We start from the raw sequence: 22,726 nt of genomic DNA, 5'->3' as shown, positions 1-22,726 counted from the left end.
TAAAAATACAAAAATTAGCTGGGCATGGTGGCACGTACCTGTAATCCCAGCTACTCGGGAGGCTGAGGCAAAAGAATTGCTTGAATCCAGGAGGTGGAGGTTGCAGTGAGCCGAGATCGCGCCATTGCACTCCAGCCTGGGTAACAAGAGTGAAACTCTGTCTCAAAAAAAAAAAAAAAAGGTTAAAAAATGATGTACTTGGCCGGGCACTGTGGCTCATGCTTGTAATCCTAGCACTTTGGGAGGCCGAGGTGCGTGGATCACCTGGGGTCAGGAGTTAAGACCAGCCTAGCCTTCATGGTGAAACCCCGTCTTTATTTTTTTTTTTTAAATGATGTACTTACATGAATGAGTTGATGGCATAATTACTAAGTTTGCTCTTAATATATGGCTCTAAGTCTCCAAATGTGTAATTTAGCTAAACTCAAAAAACATTAAAATTTTTTTTCTCATATTTATAGGAATTAAACTCAAATTTCCGGCAAATCATATTTCCAGAAGCACTTCGATGTTTAATGAAAGGGGAATACACGTTAGAGAGTATGCTGCATGAACTGGACGGTCTTATCGAGCAGACCACTGATGGCGTTCCCCTGCAGACTCTAGTGGAATCTCTTCAGGCCTACTTAAGAAATACAGCTATGGGACTGGAAGAAGAAACACATGCTCATTACATCGATGTTGCCAGGCAAGTGAATGCTGGCGGTACTATTTCCTCGTAAAAGAGATGGGACAGTGAGAGAAAGGGATTCTGAGCTCTTACTTTACCGTAAGTTTACTTTTAGTTTTTAGAGCAGGTATGATTACATGTAAATGCTCATATATGTATCTTTTAATTTTTTTTTTCTTTTTGAGACAGAGTCTCACTCTGTCGCCCAGGCTGGAGTGCAGTGGCACGTTCTCAGCTTACTGCAACCTCTGCCTCCCAAGTTCAAGCAATTCTCCTGCCTCAGCTTCCTGAGTAGCTGGGATTATAGGCATGTGCCACCATGCCCATCTAATTTTTTTTTTTTTTTTTTGTATTTTTAATAGAGACAGGGTTTCACCTTGTTGGTCAGGCTGGTCTCAAACTCCTGACCTTGTGATCCTCCTGCCTCTGCCTGCCAAAGTGCTGGGATTACAGGCGTGATCCACCACGCCCGGCCTAAAAAATGTTTTATTTTGAAATATTTATATATCACAAGAAGTTGTTTAAAAAGAAAATGCAGGCAGGTATTGTGCACACTTCATCCTTCCTTCAATGTTAATATCTTGCGTACCTATAGTACAATAGCAGCATTGTGAAACCAGCAGTCCGTATAGCTTACTCTGATTTCACTAGTTGTACATGCACGTGTGTGTGTGTGTGTATGTGTGCAAGTGTATAGTTCTGTCATATACATATATCCTTTTAGTGCTGTGGTTATTTACATGTACATATACACACAGTTGAACATGATGTTTTTAAAGCCATCTTCTAGAACCCTGTGGAAGCACTTGAAACAGTGTATTTAGCTAACAGAGAATGCACCTCACTTCAGGTGAATACTTTTAAATTAGTTTAAATATTATAAGTTTGTTTTAGATTGAGTATTGTGTTTTTTGTCTCTTTAGTCCAGAAAAGCAATCCGACTTTGGATCTGTAGAGTTTGGGCAGTTCCTCCAGACATGCATTGTACTCAGAGCTAAGCTCTAAGCTCCTTTGTCCCTAGTGACTCAGGGCCTCTTTTCTTTGGCATTCTGATGTCTAATTCACAGAAGAAAGTATAATTGAGAGAGTAGAAATGAATTGTAGTACCGTTTCCTCCCATGGGAAATTTCACAGATACAAGAAAGTAGAGAAAATAGTCTCATGAACCCCATGTCACCACCTTTGATAATTATCTGCCCTGGGTCAGTCTGGTTTAAATTTACTACCCTAGTTATTTTGAAGTAAATGTTTTTTCATTCTTAAATATTAATAATGCAGGAAGTAGATATATAAAATACAAATTTATTTTTCTTGAATGTGGTGCCATTAGTTCACGAAAAAAGTAGCAATAATTCCTTAATGCGAATTATCCTGCATTCAGAAATTTCCTATTTCTCATGTTTCTTTGGAGTTGCTATATTCATAGAATAAGAGAAAGTATATAATTTTTTTTTTCTTTCAAATAGAGTCTCGCTCTATTGCCCAGGCTGGAGTGCAGTGGTGCCATCTCAGCTTACTGCAACCTCTACCTCCCAGGTTCAAGCCATTCTCCTGCCTCAGCCACCTGAATAGCTGGGATTACAGGTGTGAGCCACTGCGACTCACCTTTTTTTTTTTTTTGAGACAGAGTCTGGCTCTGTTGCCTAGGCTGGAGTTACAGTGGCATGATTTCGGCTCACTGCAACCTCTGCCTCCCAGGTTCAAGCGATTCTCCTTCCTCAGCCTGGGACTATGGGCATGCGCCACCACACCCACCTAGAAAAAGTATAATTATTTATAGCGTAAACACGTATCAGCTAAGTAGTGATTTAGATTATTTCTAGAACAGCTTTGTCATATAATTTTTAGCAGTATTTAAGAAGTTAAATGCTAGATCTGTACATCTTTCTTTTGTCCTGAATTTCAAACTTCATTTTGTCTCTCTTAATATCCTATCTGGGTTCCCTCTATCCTCATGCAGAAGAATGTTCACCTAAATGTGTGCTTTGGGTAACAAGCACACATATGTGCCTGGATCTATGGCAGCCTATCTGAGTCTTGTTTCACAGAAGCTTTTTTTGAGTAATCTCAAGTAAAATCTCATACTATCTTACAGCTCTTTTCCATTAGAAATTTATCTGATAGCTTAACAGTTTTCATTCTCTTAAAAATTCTTAATAGTTCCAGTCCTTTGGAATAATTTCTCTATGTGTGTGAGATAAGAAATAGTGCCCGGATACATGAGTGCTATGTAGGTCTTAATGATAATGTCAGGGGTGAATTTCTGAAGACCTTACATTCAAAATGTGCATAAATAAAAACCAAACAAACCCCAAGTATAGTTGGTTGTATCGTATCTTGTGGTAATAGTGCAAACATACCTGACAATTTACTAGGCTCCCCAGCTTTAGAATTGTGTGATTTCTGACATTTTTCAATATGGGATTTTATATTATTTCACATTTTGTGTGTAAAATGAGACTAATCATTCAACTTTGCATAAAATTTAATGATATAACCATTGTTAATAATGAATTGGAATCATTGAAACCCTATTGTGGTGAACATGAAATACCATAACTCCTTCTTAATGCCAGAAAGCTTTCTAGACTTCCCATGTAGCTGTGAGATGTACTGAATTTTTATGTTCCCACCAAAGGCTTTACTTTTCAGCGAAGGTTTTTAACTCCCTTTGTTTTCCTGTAGACTACTACATGCTCAGTATGGTGAATTAATTCAACCAAGAAATGGTTCAGTTGATGAAACACCCAAAATGTCAGCTGGCCAGATGCTTTTGGTAGCATTCGATGGCATGTTTGCTCAAGTTGAAACTGCTTTTGGCTTATTAGTTGAAAAGGTAAATGTGGACTTGGATTTAAAAATAATGGAAGTGCCATAAAATAGTTGTTTCGTATGTGAGGAGTGGAGAAATTAACTTTGTTTTCTTTCATTTACATAGTTGAACAAGATGGAAATTCCTATAGCTTGGCGAAAGATTGACATCATAAGGGAAGCCAGGAGTACTCAAGTTAATTTTTTTGATGATGATAATCACCGGCAGGTGCTAGAAGAGATTTTCTTTCTAAAAAGACTACAGACGATTAAGGAGTTCTTCAGGCTCTGTGGTACCTTTTCTAAAACATTGTCAGGTAATATAATACCTTTACACATGCTAGCTTTAGTTATGAGGTACTATGGAAGGGGGCAGGGTAGAGCAGGCTTAATTTAATTATACATTCATGACATCTTAAATACTATAAATTAGCAGCATTGTTACCTTATTTTTTCATGAAATTCTTTATAAGAAAATTTTGCTTTTTGTAGGATCAAGTTCACTTGAAGATCAGAATACTGTGAATGGGCCTGTACAGATTGTCAATGTGAAAACCCTTTTTAGAAACTCTTGTTTCAGTGAAGACCAAATGGCCAAACCTATCAAGGCATTCACAGCTGACTTTGTAAGGCAGCTTTTGATAGGACTACCCAACCAAGCCCTCGGACTTACACTGTGCAGTTTTATCAGTGCTCTGGGTGTAGACATCATTGCTCAAGTAGAGGCAAAGGACTTTGGTGCCGAAAGCAAAGTTTCTGTCGATGATCTTTGTAAGAAAGCGGTGGAACATAACATCCAGGTTGGCAAGTTCTCTCAGTTGGTTATGAACAGGGCGACTGTGTTAGCAAGTTCTTACGACACTGCCTGGAAGAAGCATGACTTGGTGCGAAGGCTGGAAACCAGTATTTCTTCTTGTAAGACAAGCCTGCAGCGGGTTCAGCTGCATATTGCCATGTTTCAGGTAAGTGTTTTTCTTTTTTCGTTTTTAAGACGGAGTCTCACTCTGTCACCCAGGCTGGAGTGCAGTGGTGCGATCTCAGCTCACTGCAACCTTCGCACCCCAGGTTCAAGCGATTCTGCCGCAGCCTCCTGAGTAGCTGGGATTACAAGCGAGCACCACAATGCCCAGATGGTTTTTGTATTTTAATAGATACAGAGTTTCACGATGTTGGTCAGGTTGGTCTCGAACTCCTGACCTTATGATCTGCCTGCCTAGGCCTCCCCAAAGTGCTGGGATTACAGGCGTGAGCCACCGCGCCTGGCCAACTGTTTTTCTTTATAATGTGTTTTTCCCCAAGGTAGGAAACTTGAAAAACTGGGAAAATTAATATAAAATAATACAAAGAACTTTTTTTTAACTTCCTAAACTGATGCCAACCCAGTGCAAATGCAGCATAGCATTTTGGCACTTTCTTTCCAATGATACTTCGCTTCTCTTCTGTATAGTTGAGATCATTTAGCCTTTATGGTTTGTGTTCTTAGAATTTCTTTCCATCAGGGCTGTATAATAAGCATAGTCTGTATTATTAAATATTGCTTATAAATACAGTTTTTTTGGCCGGGCATGGTGGCTCATGCCTGTAATCCCAGCACTTTGGGAGGCTGAGGTGGGTGGATCATGAGGTCAGGAGTTTGAGACCGTCCTGGCCAACATGGTGAAACCCTAGCTGTACTAAACATACAAAAAATTAGCCGGGCGTGGTGGCCAGTGCCTGTAGTCCCAGCCACTCTGGAGGCTGAGGCAGGAGAATCACTTGAACCTGGGAAGCGGAGGTTGCAGTGAGCTGAGATTGCACCACTGTATTCCAGCCTGGTGACAGAGCGAGACTCCATCTCCAAAAAAAAAAAGACAGCCTTATGGAAAACAGTAAAATTCCTCTGAGTTTTTAAAAATCTGAACACATTTTAAACTCAAATCACAATGTATAACTTTTAAATTGTAGCCCAAATGTCCCTTGGAACTTCTGAGATCACCATTGCCACATAATAGACAGCTTGAGCCTCTTGCTAGTTGTCTGCTACTTTCTGTCACTTTTAGGTTCTGTATTGAAACAGTCCTTTTCTTCTGTTACTGCTGCCATCTTTTTTTTTTTCACTCTCCTGCTCAGATTTTGTGCTGGACAACACCCCCACCGCACCTAAACAGGGTCTCACTCTGTCACTTAGGCTGGAGTGCAGTGGCATGATCATGTCTCACTGCTACCTTAACCATTCCTCCCACCTCAGCCTCTCAAGTAGCTGGGAATACATGTGTGTAGCCACCATGCCTGACTAATTTTTCTATTTTTTGTAGAGATGAGGTTTTGCCATGTTGCCCAGGCTGGTATTGAACTCCTGGACTCAAGCAATCCACTCACCTTGGCCTCTTTCAAAGTGCTGGGATTACAGGTGTGAGCTACCAAATTAGGCCTGCTCTATGTTCTTAACTAGAGATTGTCTTTATAGGAGATTGTGTATTAGACTTTTACATTGACTACTGAACGTCTTCAGAATTCCTATTTAAATGTTGCATGTTAGTGGTCCAAGAAATTTATCAACTATGCTCCACCTCAAGAAGACTTTTCACCTGGATGTGATTTTTTTCAGAGTATGTCTTTTCTGTTACTTTCCTCTGGTCACCTCCCATTGGCTGCAGCTGGGATTTTTTCTCTTTCCCCCTAGTCCTAGGTTGTACCTCCCTTCCCTTATTTATCTAAAGGCTTTTTCCTGCTGATTTTATGACATTTCTTTTTCTTTGAACAGTGGCAACATGAAGATCTACTTATCAATAGACCACAAGCCATGTCAGTCACACCGCCTCCACGGTCTGCTATCCTAACCAGCATGAAAAAGAAACTGCATACCCTGAGCCAAATTGAAACTTCTATTGCAACAGTTCAGGTGTGTTTTGTTAGATGTTCCTGCAGGGGCATCTTCCTTTTAAAAATAACCAACACTGGGCCGGGTGCGGTGGCTCAAGCCTTTAATCCCAGCACTTTGGGAGGCCGAGGCGGGTGGATCACGAGGTCAAGAGATAGAGACCATCCTGGTCAACATGGTGAAACCCCGTCTCTACTAATACAAATAATTAGCTGGGCATGGTGGCACGTGCCTGTAATCCCAGCCACTCAGGAGGCTGAGGCAGGAGAATTGCCTGAACCCAGGAGGCGGAGGTTGCGGTGAGCCGAGATCACGCCATTGCTCTCCAGCCTGGGTAACAAGAGCGAAACTCCGTCTCAAAAAAAAAAAAAAAAAACCAACACTATGATTGTTAGTATTCTGTTCAGTGTGTCTAAGCGTGTGTCCCTGGCTTCTAAGCCAGAAGAGCATACTCCTTTTGACTTCGAGTTTTAATTTATGTGTGTGTGTGTATGTGTATGTATTAATGTATATATACATATCTTCTTTTTTGAGACAGAGTCTCGCTTTGTTGCCCAGGCTGGAGTGCAGTGGCACTGTCTTGCCTCACTGTAACCTCCACCTCCTGGGTTCAAGCGATTCTCCTGCCTCAGCCTCTCCAGTTGCTGGAACTACTGGCGTACACCACCATGCCCAGCTAATTTTTGCATTTTTAGTAGAGACAAAGTTTCACCATGTTGGCCAGGCTGATCTGGAACTCCTGACCTCAACTGATCCACCTACCTTGGCCTCCCAAAGTGTTGGGATTACAGGTGTGAGCCACCACGCCCGGCCTCTTTTTTATTTCTTACCCTCCAAGGTAACTGAATCTTGTAACAGGTATATTTTGAACCAGGAGTAGAAACATACTAAATATCTCAGGCTTTTAATGAATTTGATAATTACTGCCTTAATACATTAAGGAAACCTTGGTGATTAGAAAAACTTTGAATACTTAATTCGTTTTGTGAAATGCATAGAAGTAGTTCTATTTTGTTTATTATTGTACCTAAGAAGCATGGGCATTTCTTATGTTGTATAGATAATGGAATTTTGTGATGCCTAAGGCAGCAGAATATTTTTCTGAACAATTATTTTTGACTGGATATTGAAAGCTAAATATATAATGCTTCTACTTCTTTTTATATATAAGAGAAACTGGCCTTGATGAAGGTTATCTATATCTTTATATTATCTGTCCTTTATACTTCATGTACTCAGTAGTAACTGACATTTTTCTGTTTTTGTAAATTAATAGCAGTGTAAAATTAAGTGTAATCACTTCTGTGATATCTTAAAGTTTTGCAGTGAAGCTTTTTTGGAGCTCTGTTCTTTGAGGATTAAAATAAGCTTTCTCTACAGTGTATTGGTAAGAGAAAAGATATGTTTTCAACTTAAAAGAATGAACTCTTCCTCTTTATGATTTTAGAGACATGGCCATGAAGGAAAGTAGAGGGCAGTGGGGAGAGAAAATGTAAATGCCTCCACCTGAAATGTTGAATAAATAATCAGATAACTGTTACATGAAACTTTCCTTGTCATGATAATCTGGATGGATTTTTACCATTATTCATAAACTTGGCCAGGCATGGTGTGGTTCACACTTGTAATCCCAGCACTTTGGGAGGCTGAGGCTGGTGGATTGCTTGAGGCCAGCCTGGGCAACTTAGTAAAGCGTTGTCTCTAGAAAAAATACAAAAAATTAGTTGGGCATGGTGGCGTGCACCTCTCGTCCCAGCTACTCGGGGCTGAGGTGGGAGGATAGCTTGAGCCTAGGAGGTGAAGGTTGCAGTGAGCCAAGATCTTGCCATGGCACACCAGCCTGGTGATAGAGCCAGACCTTGCCTCAATAATTTTTCTTTTTTGTCTCGACAAGTTAGTAAACAAACTTACGGATTGGTGGAAATCTAATTTTTATTTTTCTCAAGCTAAATTATAAATGGAGGGCTGCTTGTGGTGGCTATAATTCCAGCACTTTGGGAGGCTGAAGTGGGCAGATCACCTGAGGTCAGGTGTTCAAGACCAGCCTGGCCAACATGGTGAAACTTGGGCTCTACTAAAAATACAAAAATTAGCCGAGTGTGGTGGCAGGTGCCTGTAATTCAACTACTGAGGAAGCTGAGGCAGGAGAATCACTTGAACTTGGGAGGTGGAAGTTGTAGGGAGCCGAGATCGTGCCACTGCACTACAGCATGACAGAGCAAGACTCCATCTCAAAAGAAAAAAAAGTATAAATGGATTTTCTTACAGATAGCACGTAGAGCTCAGTAAAAATTTGGCATAGCAGAGTTTTTATTTTTTAAAGATCAGTTTATTTTAAAATGAAAGTCAAACTTCCTTCTGTACATTTTAAGATAATAATCTGAAAGCCAGTTCTTACCTCTCCAGATATGTTTGGCCTTAAATGTTCAAAGTGAAATCAAGGTTAATTGGAAAAGGTGATTGTTAAAGCTTTTGTTTTCTGAATTACGTATGTCTGCCCTGGTTCTTCTGAATCTTTATTGTGTTATATAAAATACTGCACAGATAGGAAGTAGAGAATATCATATACATTAAGATTCTGCTGACTTTTTATAGGAGAAGCTCGCAGCACTTGAAGCAAGTATTGAACAGCGACTCAAGTGGGCAGGTGGTGCCAACCCTGCATTGGCCCCTGTGCTACAAGATTTTGAAGCAACAATAGCTGAAAGAAGAAATCTTGTCCTTAAAGAGAGCCAAAGAGCAAGTCAGGTATTGTGACTTACATGTACCATCTTTGTATTCACTAATAGGATTAGATGAGTAGCTGGAACCAGGGAAGCTTATAGGATTAGATGAGTAGCTGGGGCAACCAGGGGAGCTTGAGAGCCCATGTTCTGGTTCACAGCACTGGGAGGAGGGACTGATGGGCCTTTCAGGGCATGCTTTAAGTTGAACCCACAGCTCCTTATTTTCCTGGGCCTTTACTGCCTCCCATTTAAAAATTAATTAAGTGAATTCAGCCTCTGTGGAAAAATAAACAGGGTTTAAATTCATACTTGTTTAAGATTCTCAGGTTTTCTTTTATGCAAGTAAAGTGATCCAAAGATTTGGAAAGGTACTTTGAATATTATTTTTTCTACATGACAATAAAACGTCTTAAGACCTTGTACTCTGTCAAGAGGCTGTGGAATGGGCAGTGGGAGGAGAACCAAAAAAATTATGGACATTTTCAACTAAGTACAAAATTATACTAATACATTATACCCACCCATACATCATACATTATTAAGTTAATAATGATCAACTTAAGTCTGTCTTATTTTACCCATACTCCCTAATCCTCCTTTCTGTGCACATTTAATAGAAATCCCAAATAGTACATAATTTTATCTATAAATATTTCAATATATACCTATTAAGAACTATTTAAAAATGTATCATAGCTGGACATGGTGGTATATCCCTTTAGATCTAGCTAGTCAGGAGGCTGAAGCAGGAGAATGGCTTGAAGCTCGAAGTTTGAGATTAGTCTGGGCTACATAGCAGGACCCTGTCTCTACCAATTTTTTTTTTTTTTTTGAGACAGAGTTTCGCTTTTGTTTCCCAGGCTGGAGTGCAATGGCGTGATCTTGACTCACTGAAACTTCTACCTCCTGAGTTCAAGTGAGTCTCTTGCCTCAGCCTCCTAAGTAGCTGGGATTACAGGTGCCTGCCACCACAGCCAGCTAATTTTTTTGTATTTTTAGTAGAGATGGGGTTTCACCATGTTGGCCAGGTTGGTATTGAACTCCTGACCTCAGGTGATCCACCCACCTCAGCCTCCCAAATTGCTGAGATTACAGGCATGAGCCACTGCGCCTGGCCAAAAAAAAAGTTTTATCTTTTAGCTAGGCATGGTGGCATGCACCTCTGGTCCCAGCTACCTGGGAGACTAAGGCGGGAGGATTGCTTGAGCCCAGGAGTTTAAGGCTATAGTGAGCCATAATTAAGCCATTGAACCAGCCTGGGCAACAGAGGAGACCCTGTCTCAAAGGAAAAAAAAAAACCAAACTAACCACCACAATAATTAATCATACATTTAAAATGATCTTAATATTGCCAGATAAGTTAGGCAAGAATAAAAGCAGAAGGGGAACATTCTGACAGAATTGTCTTCTGAATTTTGGATGTAACAAATTGTAGCTGAATATGTTAACAGCTTTATTGTGGAGTTAATTTTCTATGTAAAAACAATCATGTAGAAGATAATGTTTACCTGAGGCCAGGCATGGTGGCTCACGCCAGTAATCCCAGCACTTTGGGAGGCCAAGCAGGGTGGATCATGAGGTCAGGAGTTCAAGATCATCCTGGCCTACATGATGAAACCCCGTCTCTACTAAAAATACAAAAATTAGCCAGGCGTGGTGGTGGATGCTTGTAATCCCAGCTACTCGGGAAACTGAGGCAGAGAATTCCTTGAACTCGGGAGGTGGAGGTTGCAATGAGCCGAGATCATGCCACTGCACTGTAGCCTGGGAGACAGAGTGAGACTCTGTCTCAACAAAATAAAAAAATAATAACAAAAAGATACATTTACCTAATTGTTCTTCAGTGCTTTTGGCCATCTCAGACCTAATGGTATCAATATAAATGTACATTTATTTGTAGTCTGTTTAAGGTTTTGGTCTATTTCCCAAAAGAGTCATACATTTTCAGGACCAATACTAGTCCTGAATTCTGAAAATGAGGAATTAGTATATTTTCATGTTATTAATTGCCACCTCCTTTCCCCACCTTCCCCCCATCTCCCCTTGTGGTTCCATTTCTGTCTTCACAGGTCACTTTTCTCTGCAGCAATATCATTCATTTTGAAAGTTTACGAACAAGAACTGCAGAAGCCTTAAACCTGGATGCGGCATTATTTGAACTAATCAAGAGATGTCAGCAGATGTGTTCATTTGCATCACAGTTTAACAGTTCAGTGTCTGAGTTAGAGCTTCGTTTATTACAGAGAGTGGTGAGTCTTGGTGGACATAAACTTGATTAAGGCTAATGTGATATATATTCATTTCGTTTACATTTATTGAACATGTAAGAGATTGTTATGGAGGCAGGTGGGGAACAGTGATGATTAAATTATCCTCTTAGCCCCCTGCCCCTAGAACATATTATATGTTTAAAAATATAAAAAATGAGAAAGTGTAAAGGATCCTCAGAGCTACAACCTGAATATCACAAAAATTTAAAAGGGAGGAGAAAGATGATATATAGCAAATGATTCAGATACACTGAAAATAGAGTAGGAGAAGGAGGGCTTATGGAAGATGAATGCTGTAAAGGTTAGTGACGGCCAAAAATAGCAAGTTGGTAAATTTGACGTTTATATTTTGTTGGAAAGCTTAAAGCTCTATGTTAGAAAGTTCACATTTCTTCTCTAAGAGTTACTTAGAATTTAGGGACCTGGATTGCCAGTCATATTTGTGATTCTGAATGTATTTCTCAGGTCTTAAACTTTTAAGCATTTATACCCTGAACGATTATGCAGAAAAGTAAAAATCTTCATCTGTTTTTCATAGATTATTGAGATTACTGTTAAGTAACTTGTAGGTAATTAATTCATGACTTAGCAACAGAGGGTTCTCTTTGTGTCAGCTTGAGTTACTAATATCTTTTGATGAAGATAATGAAGAAAGGACTCATTATTTCAGCTGATAATTGAAGTCAAACAAATGTTTGTTCTATTTAGGACACTGGTCTTGAACATCCTATTGGCAGCTCTGAATGGCTTTTGTCAGCACACAAACAATTGACCCAGGATATGTCTACTCAGAGGGCAATTCAGACAGAGAAAGAGCAGCAGATAGAAACGGTCTGTGAAACAATTCAGAATCTGGTTGATAATATAAAGATTGTGCTCACTGGTCATAACCGACAGCTTGGAGATGTCAAACATCTCTTGAAAGCTATGGCTAAGGTAAGACTAATGCCGTGAACACACATTCACTCTCCCTCTGTTATAAAATTTACAAGTAGTTTTATTTATAGGAAAGAGTGACATTTTGTAAATAACAATTTATCTCATCACATCTTTCAATTTGTTTGTAACTGAGTTAACTTGTGTTTTCATAAACTATTTTTTAAAGCTAGTATAGTTTGAATTTCATACACAGAGAAACTGAGGCTTAAATAGATTCCTTTATTGTGATATAACTTAAAATAAAACCAAGATATGAACCTAGTGTGAGCATTCAGATATCCAGCCTTTCTCCTTCTTAGCTATCAGCAGACCATACAGTTTGCCTCCAAAATGAATGAAATGTTGTCTTTTTCCTTCAGTGTTGAACACAGTCTAGTTAGTAAGAAAACTAAGCCTCCATAAAAGGCTATTACTTCATCATTACAAACAGTAAATAATTTAATATTAGAATTTACTTTGAATTTTTATTTGATGGTGGAAACAAAGTTCCTATAAAAATGGAGTTGAACTGGCTGGGCACTGTGGCTCACGCCTGTAATCCCAGCACTTTGGGAGGCCGAGGGGGACGGATCATCTGAGGTCAGGAGTTCGAGACCAGCCCGACTAACATGGAGAAACCCAGCCTCTACTGAAAAATACAAGATTAGCTGGGCGTGGTGGCACCTGCCTGTAATCCCAGCTCGGGAGGCTGAGGCAGGAGAATTGCTGGAACCCAGTAGGTGGAGGTTGCGGTGAGCTGAGATTCCGCCATTGCACTCCAGCCTGGGCAACAAGAATGAGAACTATAATAAGCAGTTTAAACACACTCATATTTGAAACACTTGTTACTTCTTAATCACCAAGTGACTGTCTTGAGAGTAATTACTGAAACTAACACTATTTTTCTTAATCATTAATGTATCAATTCTAGGATGAAGAAGCTGCTCTGTCAGATGGTGAAGATGTTCCCTATGAGAACAGTGTTAGGCAGTTTTTGGGTGAATATAAATCATGGCAAGACAACATTCAAACAGTTCTGTTTACATTAGTTCAGGCTATGGGTCAGGTTCGAAGTCAAGAACATGTTGAAATGCTCCAGGAAATCACTCCCACCTTGAAAGAACTGAAAACACAAAGTCAGAGGTAAGAATGGCTTCTGGTCAAAATTTATAAAATATAAGCACAAAACTACTGGTATAGATTTGTCTTTTGATTTAATTTTTCAGTTTTTTTTGCATTTTTATAAGTAGTTAACAGGTAAAACATTTCATAAATAAGCCATTTTATTTTGTATTTCAGTATCTATAATAATTTAGTGAGTTTTGCATCACCCTTAGTCACCGATGCAACAAATGAATGTTCGAGTCCAACGTCATCTGCTACTTATCAGCCATCCTTTGCTGCAGGTAGGAGAAGAGTCCTGAGTCTTGATCTGTTAATAATGTTACACATAGATGCTAAGATGTTTAATTATATATAACTGTCTAATATTAAACCCTTAATCCCTGTAATTCTATAATCTTGAACTGAACAGATTTTGGCTTATCCTTAAAAATACTCATGTGAGCCAGATGTTCAAGATCCTATTTCTTTAAAAATAAATAAATAAACAGGTATTTAAAAAAAAAAAAAAGACCAGGTGAGGTGGCTCACTCCTGTAATCCCAGCACTTTGAAAGGCTGAGGCAGGTGGATCACCTAATGTCAGAGATTCACAAGCAACCTGGCCAACATGGTAAAACCTCGTCTCTACTAAAAATACCAAAAAAAAAAAAAAAAAAAAAATTGGCTGGGCATGGTGACAGATGCCTTTTGTCCTGGCTACTTGGGAGGCTGAGGCAGGAGAATCACTTGAACCCGGGAGGCGGAGATCGCACTACTGTACTCCAGCCTGGGTGACAGAGCAAGACTTTGTCTCAAAACAAAACAAAACAAAACAACTCGTGAGAGAGTAAAAATGCCTTGTATTTGAATACTTTTCTTAAAATATATTGTTTTTATTTTTTTTTTGAGACGGAGTCTCTCTCTGTTGCCCAGGCTGGAGTGCAGTGGCACAACTGTGGCTCACTGCAACCTCCACCCACTCCCAGGTTCAAGTGAATTTCCTGTTTCAGCCTCCTAAGTAGCTTGGATTACAGGTGCCCACCACCAGGCCTGGCTAAAAAGTTTTTTTATGAAATATATATCTATAAGGAAACCTTAGGAAAATACTTAATACAAATGAAAAATTTGTAGTTTCATTCCAAATAGAGGCAAAAACCACTCTGCATTTGTTGATTTACTTCTCTGTGCATACGCACACAAACACATTGGGATGATTATGCAAATGCAATTTTTGTTGCCCTTTTCCAGTTAATAATTTCTCAGTCATTGAATAACCTTTTAAAAAATGACTTAATGTCCAATTTAATTTTCTTTTTTATTTTCTTATTTTTCTTTTTTTTTTTTTTTGGAGACCGAGTCTCACTCTGTCGCCCAGGCTGGAGTGCAGTGGTGTGACCTCAGTTCACTGCAACCTCCACCTTCAGGGTTCAGGAGATTTTCTCCTCAGCCTCCCAAGTAGCTGGAATTATAGGCACCTGCCACCACACCTGGCTAATTTTTGTATTTTTATAGAGACATGATTTTGCCATGTTGGCTAGGCTGTTCTCAAAACTCCTGACCTCAAGTGATCTGCCCACCTCGGCCTCCCAGAGTGCTGGGATTGCAGTTGTGAGCCACTGTGCCCAGCTGATGTTTATGGTTTTCGATGGCACAAGGCTAGTAAACATCATTGTACAAATTCATACCCGAATGTCTGACTGTTTTTATTTTTAGGCTATATTTTTAGGAAGACAATTTCTGTGTCAATGGATAAAGATTTATAGTTGATTATTTAATTTGGGGCATTAATCACTACCACCAATCCCGTGCGCTCTCCACTTTGCCCCCTCCATGTTCTGTTTACGTGTAAATTGAGCCACCAACTGTTTCTCTGTAGCAGTCCGGAGTAACACTGGCCAGAAGACTCAGCCTGATGTCATGTCACAGAATGCTAGAAAGCTGATCCAGAAAAATCTTGCTACATCAGCTGATACTCCACCAAGCACTGTTCCAGGAACTGGCAAGAGTGTTGCTTGTAGTCCTAAAAAGGCAGTCAGAGACCCTAAAACTGGGAAAGGTAATTAGTTAGAATAAAGATGCCTTAAATTTTTATATAAAATGATGGTTTGACTTAACGTATGTTTTTTTGCTTCATAGCGGTGCAAGAGAGAAACTCGTATGCAGTGAGTGTGTGGAAGAGAGTGAAAGCCAAGTTAGAGGGCCGAGATGTTGATCCGAATAGGAGGATGTCAGTTGCTGAACAGGTGACCGTGTTTTAAACTTGGGCTACACATTTTAATGCTGCTGGAAAAGTAGAGGTTTATAAAGCTCCCTCTCATCCATTTCCTTAGTGGTTCATCAAGGAACTTAAATGTATTTTCAGGATTCAGAAGATTTTGAGTAACACAGTTCTGGAGCTATCAAGTAGTCACCATTTTACTCTGACCCTTCCCTATGAGCACTTTCTTTTTCCCTAGCCCTGTTTTAGCCAAAATATAAGTCTGATCCTCCTCTACCAGACTACAGTTAATTTCCATTTAAAGAAGACTGTTGAAGCTTTCAAATGAAATGTAAAGGACGCTTTGGGTTGCAGGTGTAGTGTGAGTGGAGCATCCCTAATTCGAAAATCAAATGCTATGAATCTGAAACAAATTTTGAGTGTTGACATGATGCCATAAGTGGAAAATTCCATGCCTGACCGCGTGATGGATCCCATTAGTGAAAACCTAGTCAGAACCTTGTTTCATGCACAAAATAACTGAAAATGTATAAAATTACCTTCAGGCTATGTGTATAATAAGGTATATATGAAGCATAAGTGGATTCCATGTGCAGACTTGCATCCCACCCCCAAGTTCCTCATTATATACATGTATATGTTTCAAAATCTCAAAGAATTCAAAATCTAAAACGACAAGTCCCAAGTATTTTGAATAAGGGATACTCAACCTATATTTGTAAAGCATCTTTGTACACTCCCTTTTGCTAATGGGGACATTTGTCTGAAGTCATTGCTCTGAAATTTTTTCATTAGTCTTACTAATATTCAATATATAAATTTGAGAATATCCATCCCCAGCCCCAGCTATTTATTTAAAAAAAAATTTTAAGCTACAGAAAAGTTGTAGGAATGCCCATAAACTTTTTACCTAGACTTACCAGTTAACATTTTTTCATGTTTCATTGTTCTCTCTGTGTGTGTATACACACATAGTTTTTCTGAACAATTTGAGGGTCCTTTGCAGACATCTTAACACTTTATGCCTAAATACTTCACCATGTGTTTCTTGAACAAAATACTATAATACTGTAGCTACCATATAATTGTCAACTCAGGAAACTTAAAATTGATGTAATACTGTTATCTAACATTCAATCCACATTCAGATTTCTCCAATTACCTCAAAGTGTCCTTTATTGCTTATTCCTCCTATCTGAACCCCTTGTTCCCCCCATCTCCAAGATCTAGTCAAAGATCATTGTGCATTTTTGTATACAGATAGATGGTACTCCCCTTAAGATGGATGATATCCCAATAAATCCATTGTAAGTCTAAAATGCATTTAATACCCTGATAAACCCATGTTGAAGTTAAAAGTGGTCATTCGGACCCATTGTGAGTCAGGGACTCTCCATCCTTGTCCTACTTCTTGTTCTGCTTTAATACCTAGAACAGTTCCTAAGCCTTTCCCTCTTCCTTTCCCTTGATAGTTTTGGTGTGTTTAGATTAGTTGGTTTGCAGAATGTCCCTCCATTTATATTTGTCTGATATTTTCCTCATAATTCCATTCATTCAACATTGTTTCAGAATAGAAGGAATACAACATCAGTGATGTTTCTTTCTCAGTATTTTACATCAAGAGACACATCAGTTTGTGCCATCTTTGATGGTGATAAATTAGGTCATTTGGTCAAGAATGGCATCCTCTTGATGTCTCCATTATAAATGTACATTTTTTCCCGTGGGATAAAAATTAAGAGACTGAATATCCTGTTCGATAGTTTGGCATCTGTAATTAAATTTTAACATCAGCAAGAAATTTTTTTTTCTTTTAAACACTCTTATGTTCTCTATAGGACCTAGACTTAAACTCTTCTTGGGCAAGATTTTTTCTTTTGTTTTCTTTAAAGAAACCATTTTGTCAGGTTTGTCAAAACTGTGAAAAGATGTTCTGAGTTAGGGATATTTTTACTTCAGAAACATTCTGGTAGGTTAATGGATTGTGTGCTTTTCAAATCTTTATAACTGTCTGTCTTAGCTCTCTGTCTTTTTAAAGGATACTTGGCTATTGCTTTTTATTCTGATAGTTATTAAATTTTATATGAAAATTAAGGGGCTTCCAGGAGCAGGGTAAGTATAGAGTCCTTTGCACATAACTTTTGGCATAGATTGTAATTCAGCAGACAATTCAGAAGTTTTAAATGACTTTAAATACTATGCTGCCTATTTTTACAGGTTGACTATGTCATTAAGGAAGCAACTAATCTAGATAACTTGGCTCAGCTGTATGAAGGTTGGACAGCCTGGGTGTGAATGGTGAGACAGTAGATGAGTCTGGTTAAGCGAGGTCAGACATCCACCAGAATCAACTCAGCCTCAGGCATCCAAAGCCACACCACAGTCGGTGGTGATGCAACTGGGGGCTTACTCTGAGGAAACCTAGGAAATCTCGGTGCACTAGGAAGTGAATCCTGCAGGACAGCTGCACTCAGGGATACTCCCAACACCATGGCCTGCAACCCCAGGGTCAAGGGTGAAGGAAAGCAAGCTCACCGCCTGAACACAGAGATTGTCTTTCTGCCACAGAACAGCAGCAAACGTGTCAGGAGGTTAGCTGCAGAAAGAAATCGGGATGCCACGGAGCACAGAGTGATTTGGAACTCCATTCCACCTGACCCTGTGTGTACAATCCAGGAAAAAAACAAATCCCGTTCAGAAACAGAGAAAACTGGGGCCGCGAAGAAATCACAGCCAAGGAAGATTTGATGCATTCAGATTCTCGTGTAACACTTGTTGCTTGGCAACAGTACTGGTTGGGTTGACCAGTAAGTACAAACAGGCTAAAGGCTACGCAATACGAATTTCAGAAATGGACTGAAAATGGAGAGCTATGTAACAGATACACTACAGTGGAAGAACTTATTCTGAAATGAAGGGAAAAAAACCACCCCATCATTCCCTGCTCCTCCCCACCACTTACCCATTCCCTCTTTACCTAATCTAGAGTAGATTAGCCATCTTTCAAATTCACTTTTATTTCAATCCTTGTATTTCATATACTTCCGTCTTGATGCTGTTAACAACTTCTGATGACACAGAAACTTCAAGGATTGTTTAAAGGTCTGATGATCACACACAAAATGTAATTCTGGTTATTTAAGTCATTTGTGATTCTATCATGTACAGTTTCCAGAATCGTCACTGTGCATTAAAAAGTAATGAATCTAACAGACATTTGATTTAATGTACACTCCCTTTTGCTTATGGTGTGCATTTTTTTTGGAGGTCATTCAAATTTTCCCTCTTATGTGGTAGCTGTAGTTTCTTTCATAGAAAGTAGCTAATCCAGTGTAATCTTTTACCTTTTTAAAAACCAGGATAGAGTATCTATTAGAGTTTTACATTGTTGATGGTAGATTAACAATAAAGTGATGTTCTGGTGGAGGTAGACTGAAATTTTTTTTAATTCATTTTTTTCATTTAATACTTTTAATTTACCAAGTGTAAATTAAAAGTTCTTTAGTTTACTTGGCATTTTAGTACATGTACATGAAACCTCAGCAAAAATGAGATCCACCAACATCTTTTAAGTTAGTTATTAGTCTGTGAAGAGCTTTACGTTTTGCACAATTTTAATAGCTTGCTAATCAGTAATACATTATAGTGAATTCATGATCAAGGTTTCCTTAAATTTAGCATTGCATTTCATTACTGTGTAAGCTAAATTGTTGATCCAAAATAAAAATCCAGACCAGAATAGAGTTCTTAAAATCACGTATCAACACAAAATAGAATTAAAATCTTAATTGAGTACATTTTCTCTGCATTTTAGAGATTAGGACAGTGGTCACTTTCTAGTTGCCAGTCTTCACAGACAAACTGAAAAGGTATTAAGGAAAAAGTTCCACATAGCTCTGGGCCTTTTCTGTATTCTGATTGCCACTTTAATCTGTAATCTTTACCCATGAAAGAATGTGTTTCAGTATCCGTGCTTTCTTAATACTTTAACAAGTATTGTAGGCAGGGTGGATTTTTTGAAATACTCATGTGTCCAATAGTAAGTTAAGGAACCTAGCGCATCAAATTTTGTTTTCTTCATTCATTTGGAACCCTTATTTTCACAATCAAAACAACCTAGCTGGAATAATAATGCCATATTGTATTTTGCATGCTGCTTTATTTCCTAGAGGCTCTGGGAGCAAATTACATTTATTACATTACCTCTGTTTTCAGCAACATTCTTTATTGTCATCATAAGGAAAAACTTTTATCGCAATGATAAAACCAGTTCACACTAGTTTATCACTGTAGATAGTATTCAGAAATTGCTGCTTCTTTGGTAAAGAAGATAAATGAAATAGGTGAATTTTATTGCCTGTGTTTTCAGGCTTCAGAGGTACCTGGCACCTTACTCAAGCAAAAACAAAAAAGAGCTTTACTTCAAAAGCATGTGCCTCTGGTAAATTATCCATCACTTTTGTTTTACAGTGGTCCCTCCAAGAATAATGTGGCATACACAATGGGTTTGGTTGTAAGGCAGATTTAATAGGTGACTTCAAAAGCCTGCTCTTTACTGCACTCTGGACAAGATCCTGGTCTGTATAGTTTGGCTTCCTATGTTAAGTCATTCTACGAGGTGACTTGCCATTTGAATTTTATAAGAGACCTCAGCAGTTAGACTGAGAAAAGTTAGAGTGCTGTAGTTATGAAGTCATGCATTTTTGATAACAGAATTACCTGGGAAAACCAGGGATCCTCTCCTCTCTCTCTCTCTCTCTCTCTCTCACACACACACACACCTCCCCCTTTCCCTCCATTTCTCTGTCCCCCCTCCATCCCCCCCCACTTTCTCTAAGATTCAGAGGGTACAGAATAACCTACAAATAACCTCTTCAAAGTACCCTTGGAAATTGAAGTTCAATCTTAAGTTTTTTGTTGTCTTTAATTTACTAGAATTGCCTAATTTTTAGTTGATTTCTCTACAGAGCTGTTGGAGGCTTAGCTCGTGTAGTTATTTCTCTTTTACTGTTGCTTTGGTGTGTCTTGAAGTTTCTGATTATTTTTGGTCATTGAGTTCTTAGTGTAGTTTGCTAGATTATTAAGATTATTTTGTGTCTGACACTTGTGGTGAGTTGTTTTTGAGATCTGTTGAGATTTCCATGTGAGAATGATAATCAGGCTCTTGATCTGCTTCCCTAAATTGCTTCTTTTAGAGCCCAAACCCCAGGTTCAGGGTGAGGGTTTGTAATACAAAAAAAAAACTTCCATCACTTGTGCCCTTAACCCTTGCCTCTATTACCTAAGCTTAGTAAGTAGTTTTCTTAATATTGTCCAATGTTTGGTGTTATCTGCATTGTTTTTTGTTTTGTTTTTTAATTGTGGTTGTTCTGACGTGTGAAATTTAAGGAAAGAGCCATTTTTTAAAATGCCGAGCAGGGCAATGCAAGTACAGCCAAATATTAGACTTGATGTGCAATCTTAGGTCCTTTTTAATCTGGGGTATTATAGGCAGTACTTTAAATTGAGAAGTCTTCCTGGCCTATTTTCCTCCACATTTTTGTAATTAACTCTGGGGGCTTGTTTTGGCAGTACTAAAATCAAAGGAGCTGGTTCTTCTTTTCTCTCAATTATTTTCATATGAAAGCACCTACGATTAGCCTGTTAGTCCTATTCAGATACATCAAATACCAGTGAATGCTTTACTATTAGCACATTTAGGCATCTTTGTTTTACATAGAGTATGAAAACCAGTGTTGCATTTTATATCTTGTTGAGCTTGTAAAATGCCAGCAATTTAAAACTAGGACTACCCCCCCCCACCCCGCTCCTTAAGCCAAGGAGGTAGAATTACTAATACAAGTGTTAAAGAAGGTAGATTTTGTTTTCAATATTTGGGTAGTATTAGAAAGATTTCTCCCACATGGAAGAGCTAGCAAGTGTCCCAAATTTTTCAAAACGCTGGGGAGGGGGAAATTCACTGTATTATGAAACCCTAAGGGTTTGTTGCACTTCCTGCTTTTTAGGTCTGGATAACAATATCACCATCCTTATTTACAGAAGGGCAAAACTGACTCTTGGTGAGAAAAGCTTTATAAGTTCAAGGGCTGCAAAACATGAACCACTTAGGGTCCTTTGCTTTCCATGGGAATTTGGCTGGACTTAGTAGAAAAAGTTGTTTGTTGCGCTAATGTAAAAGTGTCATACAATTAAGTAGATTTTTGAAGATGGTAAACTTAAAAGAATTCTATGTTGTTCTGAAATGCAGACTTTTGGAATGTTTAATTTGAAAACAGGCTAACAGTTTTTTTCTTTTCTTGACAGTCAAGGTTTCAGCTCCTCTTTAAAGTTGTGTCATTTTCTGGTTTAAATTTCCCTTATATTTCCACCTGTAATGTCAGTGGCAACAACATCATACTTCACTTACTAGTTAATTTACTTTTACCCTTATTCTAAGAGCAAGTTGAGTTGAACTGAATCTTCCTTGTCCTAGTAACATTGTATAAATAGTGGCTTCTCTGTACAAAAGGTTTTAATGCCTCCTGATGGATATAATTTTGTGATTGTATTTAAAAGTTGAATAAATCACACCAGCTTCCTGAAAATGTTCATAATGCATCTTTTGGAAAACAAAAATACATGCCTACTTTGTGCATATTTGCATTAACATGGCAAAGATTGTATGAAATACTTGTTTTTCAGAAAATAAAGGTTCAGTTGCAAAAGATAGAGCATTTAAGTTCTGAATTTATTGGTCGAAGTAGATTCTAGAAAACTTGGAACCTTTTGGAACCTGGGTAACTTTAAAAAAACAAACAAAAAACAGAGTCTCCCTGTGTTGCCCAGGCTGATCTTGAACTCCTGGGCTCAAGTTATCCTCCCTCTTTGGTCTCCCAAAGTGCTGGGATTACAGTCCTGAGCCATTGAGCCAAGCCAAGTCTAGCCATTTTTTCCTAAATAGCATTAATACCTAAATAAAATAAAATAAACCTCACTAATACCTAAATAAAATAAAATAAACCTCACAGAAAAACCCCTAAATTCTCAGAAAAGTAATTATTTTACTCTCAAACTTCTGTTGTATTTTTGAACAGTGGAAATTTTACTTCAATGATAAAATTCTGTTTTAAGGTCCAATTTTTAAAGCTTAATTTTGGCAATATTTAAAAAC

The 22,726-nt window shown here is 38.5% G+C and overlaps 1 protein-coding gene across 3 annotated transcripts in view; it reads left to right on the top strand.

Annotated features, from left to right (window-relative positions):
- Nucleotides 1-22,284, top strand: part of SMG1 (SMG1 nonsense mediated mRNA decay associated PI3K related kinase) — a 113,228-nt gene extending 90,944 nt beyond the window's left edge. For 2 of the 3 annotated variants that reach the window (XM_012464649.2, XM_064362530.1), the window contains 13 exons: nt 462-688; nt 3,356-3,506; nt 3,609-3,798; nt 3,974-4,443; nt 6,225-6,362; nt 8,937-9,089; nt 11,137-11,316; nt 12,046-12,273; nt 13,187-13,398; nt 13,555-13,661; nt 15,235-15,414; nt 15,495-15,601; nt 17,794-22,284. In XM_012464649.2, the coding sequence (XP_012320072.2) occupies nt 462-688; nt 3,356-3,506; nt 3,609-3,798; nt 3,974-4,443; nt 6,225-6,362; nt 8,937-9,089; nt 11,137-11,316; nt 12,046-12,273; nt 13,187-13,398; nt 13,555-13,661; nt 15,235-15,414; nt 15,495-15,601; nt 17,794-17,871 (2,421 nt within the window). In that variant the 3' untranslated portion in view covers nt 17,872-22,284. The remainder of the gene's footprint in view (nt 1-461; nt 689-3,355; nt 3,507-3,608; nt 3,799-3,973; nt 4,444-6,224; nt 6,363-8,936; nt 9,090-11,136; nt 11,317-12,045; nt 12,274-13,186; nt 13,399-13,554; nt 13,662-15,234; nt 15,415-15,494; nt 15,602-17,793) is intronic. The other variant, XM_064362529.1, reaches the window with a different exon arrangement.
- Nucleotides 22,285-22,726: the final 442 nt, after the last annotated feature.

The sequence above is a fragment of the Aotus nancymaae genome, unplaced genomic scaffold (assembly GCF_030222135.1).
Source record: "Aotus nancymaae isolate 86718 unplaced genomic scaffold, 86718_ANA_hifiasm-v0.15.2.pri h1tg000049l, whole genome shotgun sequence".
Taxonomy (NCBI): Eukaryota; Metazoa; Chordata; class Mammalia; order Primates; family Aotidae; genus Aotus; species Aotus nancymaae.
The sequence above is the reverse complement of the archived record's forward strand: the minus strand, read 5'-3'. Positions and strand labels throughout refer to the sequence as shown.